Source organism: Dermacentor albipictus, chromosome 6 (genome assembly GCF_038994185.2).
Source record: "Dermacentor albipictus isolate Rhodes 1998 colony chromosome 6, USDA_Dalb.pri_finalv2, whole genome shotgun sequence".
NCBI lineage: Eukaryota > Metazoa > Arthropoda > Arachnida > Ixodida > Ixodidae > Dermacentor > Dermacentor albipictus.
This window is the reverse complement of record NC_091826.1, coordinates 86,411,733-86,425,561: the sequence shown is the minus strand read 5'-3', so window position 1 is coordinate 86,425,561 and position 13,829 is coordinate 86,411,733. Positions and strand designations below refer to the sequence as shown.

At 47.4% G+C, this 13,829-nt stretch overlaps 1 protein-coding gene across 1 annotated transcript in view; it reads right to left on the bottom strand.

Moving 5' to 3' along the window:
• LOC139047055 (zinc finger protein 26-like) overlaps window positions 1–13,829 on the bottom strand; it is a 130,569-nt gene that overhangs the window by 38,834 nt on the left and 77,906 nt on the right. The window contains exon 9 of the mRNA XM_070521006.1: window positions 13,498–13,545. Within this exon, the coding sequence (XP_070377107.1) occupies window positions 13,498–13,545 (48 nt within the window). The remainder of the gene's footprint in view (window positions 1–13,497; window positions 13,546–13,829) is intronic.

The window sequence follows — 13,829 nt, the reverse complement described above, 5'->3', positions numbered from 1 at the left end:
TGCGCAAGTGGTCGGAAGAGCGTGGGTTACGGCGTAGCGGGTCATGTAGTCAGCCGCGACTGCAATCCACTTGTTTCCTGATGTAGATGTCAAGCGGCTGCAGGTAGCCTGAGGGGAGCTGGGAAGGCTTCTTGCATTGTTGGCAAAGTTCACAAGCGGCGACGTAACGTTGTACGGAACCGGCAAGGCCCGGCCAGAAAAAACGGCGACGTACACGGTCATAGGTTCGAGATACACCTCGGCGTATCTCGAACCTATGACTGTGTACAGAGTACTGTTGCGGAGGATGAAGAGGCGTAGAGTGTCATCGTGTGGAGAGTGTTCAAAACGGTTGATGAGTGCTCTGATATAGGCGTCACAACGTTGCTCGTAGGCGAAATGAAGCAGCTGTGATACGGAGAATACGCAAGCAGCACTGGTAATATTTGAGGAGTCAGGGTCGTCAACAAGGTAACACGACAAGCTGTCAGCGTCTTGGTGCAAACAGCGTGATGTGTAGACCACGGAATAAGAAAATTCTTGTAGCCTCAAAGGCCATCGACCAAGCCGGCCTGTAGGATCTTTTAGCGATGAGAGCCAGTAGAGAGCATGATGGTCAGTGACTACGGAAAAAGGGCGACCGTAAAGGTAAGGACGGAACTTCGCAACCGCCCAGACAACAGCAAAGCATTCTCGTACCGTAATGGAATAGTTGCGCTCCGATGGTGCTAGGAGGCGGCTCGCATAAGCAATAACGCAATCCTGGCCACGCTGATGCTGGGCTAAGGCGGCACCTACGCCATGACCTCTGGCATCTGTACGCAATTCTGTAGGGGCATCAGGGTCGAAGTGGGCGAGAATCGGTGGTGAGGTTAGAAGAGTGACGAGACGAGAGAAGGCGGCGGCTTCTGAAGTGCTCCACGAGAATTGTACGCCTTTCTTCAAAAGATTAGTGAGGGGTCTAGCAATTATCGCAAAATCTGGAACAAAACGACGAAAGTACGAGCATAGTCCTACAAAACTTCGGATGTCTGTGGCCATCTTCGGAACCGGAAAGTCTCGGACAGCACGAGTTTTGTCGGGATCAGGCTGTACTCCGGAGGCGTCAAGAAGATGGCCCAGAAGAGTAATTTGACGGTGGCCATAACGACATTTGGATGAATTAAGCTGCAGCTTCACCTTTCGAAATACATCAAGTATAGTTGTTAGACGCTCAAGGTGAGTGTCGAACGTTGGCGAGAAAACAATGACATCATCGAGGTAGCAGAGGCATGTGGATCATTTGAAACCTTGGAGCAGGGATTCCATCATATGCTCAAAGGTAGCAGGGGCGTTGCATAATCCAAACGGCATTACTTTAAATTGGTATAGGCCATCAGGTGTGATGAACGCAGTTTTTTCTCTGTCCATATCGTCAACAGCAATCTGCCAGTGTCCAGAACGAAGATCAATAGAAGAGAAATAGCTGGACTCGTGGAGGCAGTCAAGGGCATCATCGATACGTGGGAGCAGGTAGACATCCTTCTTAGTAATGTTGTTCAGATGACGGTAGTCTACACAGAAGCGCCATGTGCCGTCCTTCTTTTTAACCAACACCACAGGTGATGCCCAGGGACTCAAAGAAGGCTCAATGATGTTTTTATCTAGCATTTTGTTCACTTAACTTTGAATTACTTGGCGTTCCGATGCAGAAACTCGATACGGTCGTCGATGAATAGGCGTAGCATCGCCATAAGAATCCGATGCTTGACCGCGAGCGTGCGGCCTAAAGGGTGATCGTCGAAGTTGAAAATATCTCGGTAGGACGATAACACTGACAAAAGTCTTCAGCCTGCGCGGAGGACAGGTCCATCGCAACCATTTTCTTTATGATGGGATCGGCACCCGAGGCTGGCGCGAGGGGCCTGCGAAGCTCGTAAGAACCATCGGTTGATAGCGCTGCCACATGATGGTCACCGAGACAATCAATGTTGGCCAGGCAAATACCTTGTGGTAGAATTGGCTTTGCCAATCCAAAGTTAAAGATAGGTATGCGAGTGCGGTTCGCAGTAATAGTAATTATAGTGTCAGGCACAGTAACGTCATAATGTAGTGGAATGTCGGGCAGAGGAGCGACGAGGCACTCGCCATCAGGAACTGGTGGGGAAGACAACAGTTAAATAAAGGCTATTGACTTGAGCGGCAGGCGAAGAAAGTCGGTGGGGCGTAAGCGGCACTGGGGTGCGTCTGAAGGTTCTGCGAGAATTGGCAGCTCAAGGCGAAGGGTACTGGCAGAGCAGTCAATAAGAGCAGAATGCGCGGAGAGAAATTCGAGGCTGAGAATTAGGTTGTGGGGGCAATGAGCAATCGCGGTGAAGAGGACAGGAGTGTGGCGGCCAGCAATGCTGACGCGTGCCGTACACATGCCGACGATAGGCACAGTACCACCATCCGAAACGCGGCCGACGCCTGCCGACGCCTGCCGACGCTGGGGTGAGGAGCTTTTTGAGTCGTCGTCGGAAGGCAGCACTCATAATAGAAAGATGAGCGCCTGTATCGATGAGTGCAGTGGCAGGATAGCCGTCAACGTCAATGTCAAGAAGGTTTTGGTTTATAGGTAACGTGAGCAAAGGATTTGAGGGCAGGATCGACAATGCAGCTTCACCTCCAGAAGCTGCAGTGCCTAGTTTTCCGGCTAGGTCCGGGAGGCGATAGGCAGCGAAGAGAAGTGGCGGGGTTGGGGCGAACGAGACTGATGTCGTCGAGGTGAGGGCGAGCGGCTGTAGCGAAGGTCAGGGGCATCACCGGCAGTGGGTTCATGGTGGGTGGCATAGGGAATAGAAGGTCCAAAGGTGCGGGAATAAGTGGCGGCGTATGTCCGAGATCAGTTGCGGCAGTGACGAGTGACAGCAGAGGGAGCAGATCAGCCTGTCATCAGGAGTACGCCATTCGGACGGGTTGCGGCGAGATATGGCAGAAAAGGACTGGCGGGGACAAGGAGGGCCAGTAGAGAACTGGGGAACGCTGGGTTGAGATGTTGAACACACGGAGTGCAGACCCATGCTCTAAAATTCCTGTCTGACTACGGCCTGAATCATCGCAAGCGAGGTTGTTGGTGGATCGGGAGGCATCGCGGATAAAGCTGGCGAACAGGCAGCCTCGAGCTCGCAATGAACAATACGGGTGACGTCATCACAGGTGGTGGCCTGACGCGGTCGACCCTCACATGTCGACGTAGCAGCAGTGTTGGGTAGCTGCGTGATGTGGTGTGTGATACGGCGGCTCTTAGCTTGTTCAAGGCGACGGCATTCTTTAATGATGGCGTCAATTGTCGATATGTAGCCGAAAACAAGCAAGTTGAAAGCGTCGTCAACGATGCTTTTTAGAACATGTGACACTTTATCAGCTTCAGACATAGCATTGTCAGCTTTGCGGCATAGAGCCAAGACGTCGAGGATGTATGAAACGTACGGCTCTGTAGATGTCTGAACACGAGACGCAAGAGCCTTTCTCGTGGCAACCTTGCGGCCAATGGAGTCGCCAAACAGTTCCCGTAGTTTTCTTTGAAACTGTCCCAACTGGTTATCTGGTCGTCATGCGTCTGGTGCCACACGCGTGGGGTGCCGCTGAGATAAAAGATGACATTGGCAAGCAAAATGGTTGGGTCCCACCTGTTATTAGCGCTGGCATGTTCATATAGCTTGATCCATTCGTCAACGTCCTGTCCCTCCAGGCCAGAGAACACACCAGGGTCGCGATGCTGGGCAACCGTGACGATGGGAGCAGTCAGACAAGCCGAAGCCGTTGTAGAGGCGGTCTCGTCATCGGGAGTCATGGTGACAAGCTCGATGTACCTACCACTCCGAAGTTCCGTGGCGACAATGGGGATCGCTCACCTCCACCAGAATGTTACGTGTAGAAAGACACAGATGGAAGAGGCTATTTACAGGCTATTTACACTAATTTACACTGGACTGGAGCCAGAGCGCCAGACTGACATTCGCCGACATCGTGCGGGCCCGTATGCTCGGAAAATTCCAGACAGCCCTACTCCACTTCGAGGGACCACAGGTGCCTAGATTTGTGTACTACTATGAAGGGGAGATGCCCTGCCGAGACTACCAGCCGACAAGGCAGTTCTGCTCCATCTGTAGAATCACCGGACACCGACCAGACGTCTGCCCCAACCCAACGGTTCGTGCGTGCAACGTTTGCAACTACATTAACCCAGGCGCCGGACACACTTGTGTTCCGAAGTGCGCCCTGTGCGGAGGGGCCCATCTAACCGCCGCAACAGAGTGCAACAACAAGCTCAAACGCATTCCACCCAGATGGAAGCCTGCCTCCACCACCACACCCAAAACCCAACGACAGCCCTGCCCAGTCACTCACTCGACCAAGGCGGCTGACCTTCGCCCGTGATGGTTCAGCTCCAAGCGGGAAGGCTCCAACTTCGTCTACTCGGAGTCTCCGAGCATCTACGGATCCCGGTCCGGTTCCAACCCGAGGTCCAGGTCCCGCTCCTGCTCTCGCCCAGGGTCTCACTTTCGGTCGCCCAGACGGCGATCTCGGTCGACGGCCAAGCAAGGACAGCAGGCAGCACCAGCCATCGCGGTACTCAAAGACAAGGGGCCCCAGCAACACCACCGAAAGACCAAGGAAGCCTCAGTCAAGAGGACTACCACCAAAGAACACGAGGTAAGCTGGGCAGCAGTAGCCTCCCCCTCATATAAAAAACCACAGACGCCACCATCGGTGAAATTGGAACAGGAACTCGCCACCATGCGCGCACAGATACAGACACTCACACAAGAAAACAGACAACTCAAACAACAAGTGACACAGCTCACACAAATACCACAAGAGGCGGCTCCACACAAGGACATCATTGACCTACAAACCCATATCGATGCAATCCGCACCCAGATGCAAGCCTTTATGGACGCTACAAGCGCCCAGTTGGAACAAATAACACAGACTGCAATACAACGGACAGATGCAGCAATAAAACATATGGAAGCCACTGTAGACAGCAAGCTTAAGAACCAGCTTCACTCCATAAAACTACGAAAGACACTACGACAGAACCTTTACAAGGCCACACCTGTAGCAGCACCAAACCAAATCGTAACATCACCGACCACAACGTCCAACAATGCCTAGACCATACAGGCAAGTCAAAGAAAACTTAGAAATTTGGCAATGGAACTGCCGTGGGTACCGCAGGAAGAAAGGGCTGCTGGCACAATTGATCGCTCATTCCTCAAAACCACCAGGGGTCATAGCCCTACAAGAGCCCGGTACCCAACCAACACTACATGGCCACGAAGAATACCACACAAGTCAAGACGACAAGTGGAAGGTAGCACACTAGTAGACAGAAACATCACAACCATTCAACACAAACCCATAGACGACGTGGACGTACTACATGTACTTCTCGAAATAATATACAAAGGCAACCAGAAACAGAGCGCCTTCGTACTCAACATTTATTGCCCCCCTAGCCAAAGGCGGGCAAACATAGGAAAACGCTTTGGGGACACCCTCCGCCTCGCTAAAGACAGTCCCCTGGTAATCATGGGCGACTTCAACGCTCAGAACACCCTGTGGGGGTACCAGAGGCAGGATTGGAAGGGTCTCCAGCTACAAACACTAATTGAACAGTGTCACCTCACACTCATCACAGACCCGAACATACCGACGAGGGAAAGGAACAGCGTAACACGCGACACCACTCCCGACCTCGCCTTCATCACTCAAACCACTCGAGCCGAATGGCTCAACACACTCGAAAACCTAGGCAGCGATCACTTCATATTAAACATAACACTACAGACTGGACGCCTACGCAGGCAGATCGGCACAGCTAAACTCACTGACTGGCGAAAAATCAGGGAAGCCCAAGAACAGGACGCCGACACAATCACGAATCTGGAAGATTGGTGCGACAACCTTTGTCGACATAAACAACGCCACACAAAGGAAATCGCCAGAACGGAAGAGACCCCAGAGGTGGATCCCCACTTACTACACCTGTGAGATGCGAAACGGGGCCTTACCCGCCCCTGGAAAAAACAGAAATATAACAGGAAACTGAAGACGCGCATAGCACAAATAACAGCGGAAGCAGAGGAATATGCCATGCAACTCGCTTCCGCGAACTGGTATAGATTCTGCGACTCCTTCGGTGGCACGCTGGACACGGCCAAGACGTGGCACATCCTCAAAGCCATCCTGGACCCCACCAAAACCAAAGGAGAAGGACACAGGGCTCTGGAACGGTTACTACACACCTACCCAGGCAGCCAACAAGACCTCATCGATGCCATCAAGACCAAGTGCTATGGAGATCCCACTCCCACACAACCATGTAGAACACCCTACACAGGACAACCCAACCTGCTAATGGACGAACCTATCACCGAAAATGAAATGAGAGCGGTCATCGCAGCCACCACCCATAACACAGCGGCGGGCACGGACCAGATCACAAATTCGATGATCAGAAACCTGAGCGACAAGTCTATCTCCACGCTCACGGCCTTTCTCAACAAACACTGGGAACAAGGTACGGTACCGGCGATGTGGAAACACGCACGAATAATCATGATCCCCAAACCGGGCAAGAAATTGGCAATTGAAAACCTCAGACCCATATCGCTCACGTCCTGTTTCGGCAAGGTGTACGAAAAAAATTACAAACACGAGACTACAGAGACACTTGGAAGATAACAAACACCTGCCGGACACCATGTTCGGTTTCCGCGCAGGCCTGTCCACACAAGATGTGCTAGTCCAAATCAAGGAAGAAGTCCTCAGCAACGTTTCCCGCTGCGGTGAACACGTCCTCCTAGCAATCGACATCAAAGGGGCCATGTATGGGACGAACAACAAGGGCGCAGTGGCAGTGGCATGCGACCACCGAGGCCACGTTACCTCCGCTGCATCGACCCGCCCCTGCACGATCACGGAAGCCGAAGAGATGGTCATCGCGTTAGCCATCCGCGAGGGCCTACACGCAAACCAACCACTGATGATCCTCACGGATTCCCAGCAGGCCTGCCGCAACTTCCTACAGGGAAGAATTGGAAGACCTGCTGCACAAATCCTAGCCCGAATACTTAAGGAGGGCGCTGAGGACTTCACCACCCAAACCATCATCTGGATACTGGGCCACACTGGCATCACGGGCAACCTGCAGGCCGACAGAGCAGCTCGAGGATTCGTACATAACCGAGCACTCAACACGCCGGCTGCAGAAGACCTGGACCCTGTCGACCTCGAGTATTCAGCCATCGTTAACTACCACAGAGGGCATCGCTTGCGATATCCACCACCCCATCGAAATCTAAAGACAGAAGATGCCGCTGCCTGGCGTAGGCTCCAGACAGGCACTTACACGAACCTACGCATATTACATCGGATACACCCCACAGCCTACAGGGACGATTGCCCATGGTGTGGGGCCACGCCAACCCTATACCACATTACGTGGGAGTGCACACTACAAAACATAGAACACCTAGACACGAACACCACGAGGGAGCAATAGGAGGCACTGCTGTCCAGCTCGGCCCTCGACGACCAGCTCAAGCTGATAAAGAGAGCTGAGAAGATGGCAAGAGCCAGCGGAGCCCTGGACTAAGGGCCCCGACCATTAGCGGTTTTCTGATTATTCTTTTGATTAAGTTTATCTATCTATCTATCTACCCACTTCATCGTCGTTCTCGCGGCGGCTCGTCTCTTGAGCATCGTAATATTGTAATAATATAACCCCAACGAGGATTTGCCTTCCTTCTTGTCAGGACTGGTGTCGAAGCTAAACATTTCCGAATTCAAAGTGACTGATGTTTCTGCCGTTCACCGACTTCCCGCACGCAGCAATACCATTCCTGTAATCCTTGTGCAGGTGCACACTGTCTCGGCCAAACAGCAATGGTTTGCTGCACGAGGAATCCTACGTGAACTTGCTCATGATAGTTCCTTTCCGCGGCGTTACTTCAACGATAATCTTTCACGTGCCCAACGGGAGGTGTATCGGCTGGCAAGGCAGAAAGGCAAAGAAAAAAAATTAAAATTCGTTTGAACCAAAAACGGCAAGATACTGGCTAACAGGGATGAAGATGCACCTATTCTGTATATCAATACGGCACCTGATCTCGAGAGTATTGCATGAGCATGAACAAAGATGCCTTCAAGAGATGTACTAATCTGAATGTGGTTTGTAGTTTCTTTCCAAATTCTAATGGTTGCACCTTCCGTGCTGTTCACGTCAACATTCGCAGTGTTAGAAAACATTGGGACCATTTTAAGGGCTTAATTACCCCTTTGAACTCCTATTTTGATGCGATCATGCTTACCGAGATAAACATTCCGTCGACCTGCATCAATCAGTATCAGACAATTGGATACCAAGTTTTTTCATACACTAGGCCAATTAAGAGGGGAGGAGGTGTGGCAGTTTTCATCCGAAACACATGGGCGACGAATGAGTTGACTTTCTCCTTTTCCCAAGCTGAAATTGTGGCCGTGCGTCTTTGCGCACCTTCCTTGTCACTAATTCTGCTTGCAGTTTATCGCCCACCGTGTTGCAACGGTCGTATATTCCTGTATGAACTGGATGTCGCCCTGGCCTCGATGTCATCAATGGACCGCGTTTGCCTAATTGGGGAGGAGGATAGCAATAGGGGCTTGTTGGTACGGCATATCTTATTTTGTTATAGCGCAAGCTTCACAAGGACAACAGAAAGCTAATTGGGGATGTCAACATAGATGCGCTACGCCCTTCAGCGACGACAGTTGGTAATTATTTGGACGTCATTTCCAAATGGGGCTTGCAAAACATGATCTGTGAACCTACGCGCGAAGAATTCCTTGCTGGTCCTCTTGTCACATCTTGCATACATCACATAAATATACGTGCACATAAATTGAGTGTCAAATCTGCCATTATTACAGCGAAACTTGCTGATCATTACATGGTCTGCTGCTCTCTAACAGATGACACTACTCACTTGGTCGCTCCAAACGAAGTCAAACAAATCACAATTGTTGACCCCTTGGCTTTCGACAAATCTGTAATGAATGACGACTGGTATAACTTTTTCATTACTGTTCCTCCAGGTGAAACCTATGACAACTTTGTAACACGGTTCACCGATTTCCGGCTTGCAGCTACACAGGTCTGTAAAATTAAACAATATAACTTGGACCAAAAATGGATGTCGGCAGAAATACTCGCAGCAATAAAAGCAAAAGACTTGTTATGGGTTCAAACAAAGAGAAGCCCTAATTGTACTGCTTTGCGGCTTCGGTGCAAAGAGCTTCGAAATAAGGTCAATACTATGATACGTCTAGCAAAACGTAATAACATATGAGCAAAATTCACGGACGCTCGTGACAGCAGGAAAACATGGCCCTTATTAACAATCTTAGAGGTGGTGATATAAACGCTAATCGCCATGTTGATCCGATGTCTCATTTTTCTTCAACTGGTATTAACACCGCTAATGATTTTAACTCATTTTTTTCAAATGTGTCTAGTGTAGTGAGACCTCACCCAGATATTTGCACGTTGCAAACTAGTATTTCAGAATGTGCCTTTCTTCCCATGTTTTCGGAACATGATCTGAAATCAGTCCTTTTCGGCCAAAAACAAAATAAGTCTCCAGGAATTGATGGTATTTCAATATTAGACCTGCGCAGAACTTTCGAAGCAATAAAAGATGTGCTACTACTCATTTTAAACAATATTATTACCACTGGTATCATTCCTGATAATCTGAAAAATGCGCTGGTCATTCCTCTGTTTAAAAATGGCGCATGCAACAATATCGAAAACTACCGGCCTATTTCAATCCTTTCATGCATTGGACAGATACTGAAAAAACATCTGCTGAAGACAATGAGCAGCTTTTTAAACAATCATGGCGTGTTATCTCCTAGCCAGTATGGCTTTGTGCCGAATCAGGGTACGCATTTGCTGCTTGAAGATTTTTCCGATACACTAAACTCTGCGTTTGAACACAATTAGATTGCTTGTGCACTGTTTCTTGACGTCCACAAAGCATTTGACAGCGTCTGTCATAGTATACTACTAACCAAACTTTCTTCACTAAGCTTTCGGGGTGCGTTTTTGCGGCTTCTGAAAAACTTATCTCACAGGCACGAACTTGCGTCTATTGGAAAATTTCGCAGCAACCTGACCGAAATTAAAGCTGGCGTCCCCCAAGGTTCAATTTTAAGTCCATTATTATTTAATTTATATTTTAAAGATTTATCAAATGTTGTGAACGTCAAATTATATCAGTATGCTGATGACACTGTCCTTGTTTCACACGCTCGAAGTTACACTGATGCCATCTCTTCTTTACAAGTGGCAACAACAAAAGTGATGGACTGGTTTCGGAATAATGCAGTCCATATCAATGCGCCCAAAACTCAACTAATCTGTTTCCACAACCCTGTCAAGCAGGTTACCCTATCGTCCCCATTATATTTGCACACATCACATTGCAATCCCTGTTTGTGTGACCCGGTGCAATACGCTTGTTCAATTAAATACCTTGGTGTTTTCTTTTTACAGTGACCCGCAACCCTGTCAAGCAGGTTACCCTATCGTCCCCATTATATTTGCACACATCACATTGCAATCCCTGTTTGTGTGACCCGGTGCAATACGCTTGTTCAATTAAATACCTTGGTGTTTTCTTTTTATAGTGATTTATCCTGGAACTCTCATTTCGCATATATTTGTCAAAAACTTCGCACAGTGTCTTGTGTTTTGTATATTACATTTTACATGCCATTGTCTGTCTGAAAGCTTGCAGTACATGCCTTATGCTACAGTGTAATCCGGTATGGGATATCTACATATGGTCATGGCACTCAACATTTCTTAAACCGGGTCAACTCCTTCCTTTATGGCATTCTGAAGCATGTTGCTTATGATGTCTACCCCAAATCTGATGTGTTCAAAACTTTCGCTTTACCTGATTTCAATTCTTTGCTGCTAGAAACTGTTGTCTTAGAGTATTTTTGGATAAGCCAGTATAAAATTTCTTATGTGCCTGTTCATTGCCTGAGACCAAAAAATCCGTATGTTACACCTCACTGTAGGACGAGATATGGTCGAAGACTTCGTAACTATTACGGTATGTCCCAGCAATGTTTAATTTACTTCCCCAAAGCATAAAAGATGTGAAGACGAAATATGGTCTCAGAAAGGCTCTTACACACATTAATGCGTGATCGGAAGCCTGTGATGTGTGTGTGTATGTTTTTTTCTCATTGTCGTCTAAAAACTAATAACGTGTTACTAATCGCTCTGTTGCTGTCTGCCAGGCACTGCCGTTCAAGCCCACTGCGGCTTTGGCAGGCCCGATTCTTCCATTGTATGATTCTCAAGTCATCAATAAAATATATTTTTTATTATTATTAACCAGCATCGCACTGCATAAAATAATGTAATTATATCCGTCTAGTACACTCCAATTCTAAGTAGGCCACTTGGCTGATAGCAATTATGCGCTCCCATTATTAATTTTACCCAAACGGGAGCGTTATTGTATGATACATACACAGTAAACAAAGCACACGTAATTCTTGAAGTTTGTGAACAAAAATACACATGCATCAATTGATTTTGGTGTTCAGGAAGTGTACTATTAGAGACTGGCACCAATGCCATTCTGGAAGAACCTTCCTGGGATAGAAAAGCTGTTTGTACAACGGCATCTGTACTGCATGTACAGTTAAATACCTCGATACAGTAGAACCCTGTTGATACGCTTTGAAACTGTCCTTTGTAAAAACTTACCAATGGGGAAAACGTAACTGTGCGGAAAGGTGCAACTCACCACAGCACAACGTGAGAAAGTCATAGTGACTGCTGCTGCAGTTATTAGATGTCTTGGTGCTCGTACTGTGACCAGGAAGGGCACATATGCCCATGTATATTTAAGAGAAATCTACAATGTTCCGTGACAGTGGCCCCTACCAAAGTATTTTGAGTATGCTTCAAAGCACAACATGGTTATACTGCACTGAAACCGACTAATGAGAACTGGAATGAAATGCAAAAAAGACCTTTGCAGGCTGCGAAGTAACTCTAGTATCGTGCATCATTTCTGTAGGTTTTAACTGATGCGCACTTTTTCAGATGCTTTGCAAATGCTCTCTCATAGCCTCTTAAAATTGGTAGCTTGTCGCAACATGTAAGAGCCAATTTCTCCCTGTACAGATATATTTACATGGCGGCAACTTTCAAATTCAACGTAAGATGCAGGAACATTATAGAATGGCGCAGTATAATGGGAATATAATGAATCACAGAGAATAAGATTTAGGTCGAGAACACAGAAACATGACATGGGAGCTGGGAAAACGCAAATGCAAAGAAAGTATCAATGAGGTTCCACTGTTTAACAAATTTGACAAAATACATGCTTGACTACGTTTAACAAAATTTTGTTATATTCATTTATATTTGACCTATTAAGCATTTAAGTATAGCTGCCAATGGGATATTGTTTTGTGGAAGGCGGTGTAAAATTTGCTGAATGATCAGGCAATTGGACGAAAGAAAGTTCGTTAAGAGAAAAAAATATATTCTGCTAAATTAGAACATCGGTGACCAAAGATACTGTTTCTTGCTGTGTCAACGATATCTTCACATTGTTAGTACGCAGTGAAGCCTACGAAGCTTTCATGTGCACTCCGCTGCTGAGGCTGATAGTGTCGTCCACAGTGGGACAACAATGTTATGAACAGGGCAGACAGAGGGGAAACTGAGCTCTACATGTGGCTTTATCATGCCTCCAAACTCAATATTATGCAACCTCCAGCATAAACACATTGGAAGACACCAAACATGAAGCCATGGTGCTCTCGGATGGTAAAACCTTTGAACATGACGTAGATTACCTCCAACACAAGGTGCCTGGTCTGCTTATGCACTCAGCTGGCTTAAGGCAGAAGACACGCGTCCATCAGCCTCCACTCTCCCCGACCTAGCTATGCGTGCTTGATGACATTACGGTGCACTCTTCCGCTCCATGCATGGGAAAGCAATGCCCATCAAGCCACTATCCTTGTTGTAATACTTGCATACCGTCTAACAACATACGGTTTGTGAAAGGATCTTATTGCATTTGGAATTTATATCGGCCACGATGGCAAGAAGGTCTTCCCGCTACGCTGCTGTGCTTTGGCAGCCGCTGTTTCTAGCGCGGTATGCTAGAAACATGTAATTCAGCTATGCAAAGATCACCTGTGTCTGTGGGGGTTTCCATTATTTGTTTCGATATTCCTTTACTGTGGCAGTGACATTTTATTGTAGTATTAAAAATCTTATCTAAAGCCCTTCGTTATATTGAGCATCGAGATACGTGGTGTGTTCTCTAAGCGAGAAATTATCAAAAGTTACATACTTTCTTACAGTGAGGATTTCTTTACATTGAAGCTCGTTATGCTGAGGTTTAACTGTGTATCATTGCACAGCTCAGACAAAACACAAATTCATACATATATGCATACCTGGAGAAACATGGCCCACTGGTGGCTGCAGGACTGCCGATACTGTAGCTGAACCAACAGAGGTTTAAGATAAGAACATGGATCAAACAATCAGCTGAAAATTGCAATTACTCAAGAATATCTTAAAGCTGCACTATATGGCCATAAAGAAACAATTTTCGAGTGCAATCAGTAAACTTTGCTCGGAGCATCATACCGAATATATTAATACCAAAAGATTAGATGCCGTTATTGCAAGCATTAAAATATCTACCAGAATAAACAATGCACATTCAATAAAGAGTCGTTTATATAGCGCTGTGAAACACACAGTGTCAGTGAAATTACCAATT